General features: G+C 34.7%; 1 protein-coding gene across 1 annotated transcript; it reads left to right on the top strand.

Moving 5' to 3' along the window:
• The first annotated feature begins 711 nt into the window (after positions 1–711).
• On the top strand, positions 712–4,584 carry LOC137823506 (putative kinase-like protein TMKL1). Its single transcript, XM_068628679.1, has 2 exons — positions 712–2,052; positions 3,088–4,584. Exons 1-2 carry the CDS (start codon positions 1,584–1,586, stop codon positions 3,678–3,680), a joined length of 1,062 nt encoding a protein of 353 aa, XP_068484780.1. The 5' UTR covers positions 712–1,583; the 3' UTR covers positions 3,681–4,584.
• Positions 4,585–5,037: the final 453 nt, after the last annotated feature.

Genomic DNA, 5,037 nt, shown 5'->3' with positions numbered 1-5,037 from the left:
CGTGGTGTAAAATAGGTCACGAGGCTGAATAGTTGAATAGTGACGTATTTAGAGACCAAATTTTAAGAGTAATGAGCAAAACAAATGAATTTTTTTGCATTTAGCTAATCTATTTACTAGTTATATATTGATATTTAGTGTACATAATATTTATATAAGAAATCATCATTATTTGCTTATATAAAAATAATTAAAATGAATATGATATTTATATCTGTAATGTTTTATAAATTATTATTATGATTGAGTAATGTGCATTTAATAAAATAAATACATTTGAAGAAGACGTTGAGTGTGTTAGTATAAATAACTTTCATACACCAATCATTCAATCTCACAAATCTAGCAATTATCTTCGTTAAGATTCCAAATCTCTTTCATTCGCTCACACAAATGATATAATAGTGGAGACCAATATTTTATACCACCTGAAGTATAGAATCACATTATTGGTAATTGTTAGAGGATAATTTATTTTAATACAAAATTTAAAACATATTAAAAAAATTAATCAATTTTATTTTCAATCAATATCTATGAAAAAAATATAACAGAGAATTCTTTTTGAAAGTATAAAATTATAATCTTATTATGCAAGAATTATAAATACACATACACATTCAAGAACCAAACAAAGTAATGATTTTGACATATACTTGAAACTTTCACATTCTTAATCAATAAGAAATCACTCCAACTAATTGAATGATTACTTTACTTGCAACTATGTTGAAGTTAGTGTGTTTCAATTAAACTCATTTAAAAAGTATTTTCATTTGTATATTTCTTGGCATAAACAGCTATACAATCACTATGCTTAAGTTGAAGCCAGAACAATTTATAAGCACTAACCTTTTACTCTATTAAGCCATTTTTGAAGAATAAAAGTGTGAGAGAATCATCAGATTTTAGAGAAAACAAAAAGTGAGATATTTTGTAGTGATATTAGGAGAATGAAGTGATGATATTTTCTGCAGCAAAGTTTTGAAGTATAAATATAAATGTAGGAGTGAGCAGAATCATAGAAGCAGGGTTTGGTGTTGTGGTGTGGCAAATGAGTATTTTCACATCACAGAACATAACATCAGCAACACTCAGAGACAGAGTCAAATTGGGATAGAACATCACATGTCTTAGATCTGTCTCATACTGCATTCACATTCAGTCATTCCATCCAGAGTGTATCTTCCAACTCTTTCCACATTTTCCACCCAGAAATCCTCCATTCCTCTCTCCTACTACCTATGTCCATTTCTGCTTCAATTATTGCACACTTTAGCCACCTCATTCAATTTCCATCCACCTTAAAATTGGGTTCCACAACCACAAAGTTCTCTTAACCATGCTTCTCCTTGTCCTATATACCCACATGGGAATATTATCATTTTTCATGTAAAATCACTCCACTTTTTCATCTACATGTGCCCCTTTCAATCTCTCTCATCACACCCCAGATCTTAATTATCCCATTTATCTAACACTCTTTTGTGTGCCATTCAGTCCAATTGGGTTGCTAGTAGTACTCACTACTGGGTGTACTGAAAGATCAGGTTTTTTCGGTGGAACAAGGAGAACCACCCTCCATGTTGATACTAGTTCTTGGACTAGCTTCAGCTACTTTGTTAGTGATTGTTGCAGGTTATGTGTTGTATTGCCAGAGAAGAGTGTCAGGATATGAGAGTAAGGACATTGAAAGCTCAGAACACAAGGAGGAGGAGGTGGCTCTGAAGGAGGATTTGATGATCTTTCAAGGTGGGGAGGACCTTACAATATGTGACATATTGGATGCTCCAGGGGAAGTGATTGGAAAATCCAACTATGGAACACTGTACAAGGCCTTGTTGCAGAGGAGCAACAAGGTGAGGCTGCTCAGGTTTCTGAGGCCTGTGTGCACTGCAAGAGGTGAAGAATTGGATGAGTTGATTCAGTTTCTTGGAAGGATAAGGCATCCTAACTTGGTTCCTCTTCTGGGGTTTTACACTGGGCCAAGGGGTGAGAAGCTTCTTGTTCATCCCTTCTATAGACATGGGAATCTCACTCAATTCATAAGAGGTAATAGATTGTTCTCTTGCCTTTTGTACTTTTAATTCTGTTATTTGGTCTTGCAGGAAATCCGTGTGGCTTCATTCTTTTGGGATGTTCATTTGGTATTTTGTTCCTGATTTTGTCAATATAATAATGGGTTTGAAGGCTTGTGGCAAATCTTGATCTGTAAATAGTTTTAAAGCATTCAGTACTTAGTTTGTATTACTGTTAGTGTTTTGTTAGGAGATGTAAAATGTTGAATTGTGGGGATTTGGGAATTATAGAAGAAACATAGAGTTTTTTTCTCACTCTAAATCTTCCTTCCACCCTTGCAAAACCATAGTTTCTTAAGATTCTAACACAAATTAATACAAATTTACTAGTAAAAAATATCTCTTACTTTTCGACAGTTTTTGTGTTTCTTTTCAATGTTTTGGTTCTGCGTTAATAGCTCTTAATTATGTGTAGGAGTATTATTATAAAAACTAGCTTGAAAAAAACTAAAAAAAAATTACTTTAGAATGGATGGACTAATAGTTATTTCAATAGAAAAGTGAAATGAGATTTGTACAGCAGAAGAGTTACATCATGTTTACACTGTAGAGAGAGAATGTTGTGTTGGCATATATATTATTTGTTTTTGTTTCATTATTTTAAAGGGAAGCACTATGAGCATTGTGTAAGGCTTTTATTTTTGGTCTGCTGTGTACTTTAACGAAATAGACTTTTCTTTAATGGTGTCAGAAAGCTGAAAACAACCCCATCTTTCTTCTTCTTTTAGTATTTTACTGACATTTTCTTGGCTGATACGATCACTACTCAATTTTTATTGCCTTATGTTTTGGTCATTTTCATGGCACTGGTATTCATGCATCTGTTAATAAAATTTCAATTAGATTAGGAAATGTCTACATTAAGAAGAGAAAGTGATCAAATAACAAAGCAGAAGGTTTCAAACCAAGCTACTATTTGATTCATTAGACCTACTCTTCATTCCTTATGGAGTGATTTTTGTTTTGCATTATATGTTTCATTTGTTGATAAAAAATGTTCACTATGCAGATGGAAATGGAGAGTGTTACAAATGGTCAAACATATGTAGAATATCCATTGGAATTGTCAAAGGATTGGAGCATCTTCACACATCACAGGAGAAGCCAATTATCCATGGAAACCTCAAGTCTAAAAATATCCTCTTGGACCGCTCCTACCAGCCCTACATCTCTGATTCTGGCTTACATCTTCTGCTGAATCCTACTGCTGGCCAAGAAATGCTTGAAAGTTCAGCAGCTCAGGGTTACAAGGCACCTGAGCTCATCAAAATGAAGGATGCTAGTGAGGAAAGTGATATATATAGCCTTGGTGTGATCTTGCTGGAACTGCTTTCAGGAAAGGAACCTATCAATGAGCACCCTACTCCTGATGAGGATTTCTATTTGCCAAATTTCATGAGAAATGCAGTCCTTGGACACAGAGTTGCTGATTTATACCACCCTGCCATTCTTCTCAGAAACAGCAGAGAGGATAGTATTCCAGTCACAGAAGAATTCATTCTCAAAGTTTTTCAACTTGCCATGGCTTGTTGCTCCCCTTCACCCTCAGTTAGACCTAACATAAAGCAAGTCCTCAAGAAACTTGAAGAAATTATGTTCTAGAATCCATAGGGGGCTTTTGTGATTTTTTTGTGTAGTATTGGCCACTCTGGCAGAAGTGATGCTGCACACTTTATATTCTTCAAGCTCCTCATTAGCAATGATGTGGTTGGAGACAATATAACATTTATATATGAGAAATTAGGAAGAAAAAAAAAAGTGCAACTGACTACCAAACAAAGACTTCAGAACAGTTGATGTTGATGTTAAGGGTTAAAGTCACATGAGAAATCACAGCTTGAAACTAAAGCTACCAAATTCTGAACTCCAAATCTAAACTCTGGCTCCCAATTACTGAATTGATTTTTAAGATTTGTGAGACTAAGTGAGCTTGTGACATGGACAATGCCACTCATCCTGGTACTAATTGTAGAGATTTGTTGGGAAACTATTCAGATTATGTGCTGCTGTCCAAGAATTTGTAGCAATAGTATGTGAGTTTTGCTGTTGTGGATAACCACAGAATCTGCAAAGAGAAGTGGTCTTTATCCACAGTGGCCCTATAAAAAATTCCATGTTATGGCCAAAGAGTTGAACATGCAATAGTGAAAAGGAATCTGAATAATTATGTAGGCCAGGAAGTGGGATCATTTGGTGGCAGATTTTCAAAATCTCACCAAGAACAACTTACATTGTTTGTTATGGTTGGTTAGGTCTCTCAGCAGTACCATTTCATTCTGAGAGTATGCTCTTTATTTACATCAGATAATTTTGCAGTTCTTTTATCTTGAGAGAGACCATAGTTTCCCAGTTAGTTGTAATCTTCTTCATTTGGTGAAATGCTTGTTTTCAGTTATGCAACTTACAGTGAAAGCAACTCATTATTGTTCCCTCATTTCAGAGGATTCTGACACTGCACGTTTATGAATGAGAATGAGATCATCAACCACCATTGCAAATTTTTTAATTTTTGATTGATAGATTGTAGGTGGTGGAGGTGGTGGTTGGAAGTTAGGTGAGGGAGGGTGTACTAATTCATTACACTCATACATCACTATCTAGTTCATAACAAATGCAAGATTGTTTGCTTTGCATTTTCTTATCCCTCAAAAAGACCACAATTACAGTTATGAAATTGCAAAACTTAATGGTCAAATCTATCTGTGCTTTTGGAAATGTGATATGTCACCTTGACTAAGGACCAATCAACCCTAATTTCTCCATACACATTGGGAACATGTGGGGGCAAAGTACAGTTTGTGGTAACAACATGCAACATTGTGGTTCCCACCTTTTTCCCTTTATATATGTAGTACTACCTTTCTCTCATGCCCTTCTCCACATTCACATAGATCCCAACATAGTTTCTCTTCACAATATTTCTAGATAATTTTTTTCTGTAAAATTTCCTTATGAATTC

Source organism: Phaseolus vulgaris, chromosome 11 (assembly GCF_000499845.2).
Source record: "Phaseolus vulgaris cultivar G19833 chromosome 11, P. vulgaris v2.0, whole genome shotgun sequence".
NCBI lineage: Eukaryota > Viridiplantae > Streptophyta > Magnoliopsida > Fabales > Fabaceae > Phaseolus > Phaseolus vulgaris.
The sequence above is the reverse complement of the archived record's forward strand: the minus strand, read 5'-3'. Positions and strand labels throughout refer to the sequence as shown.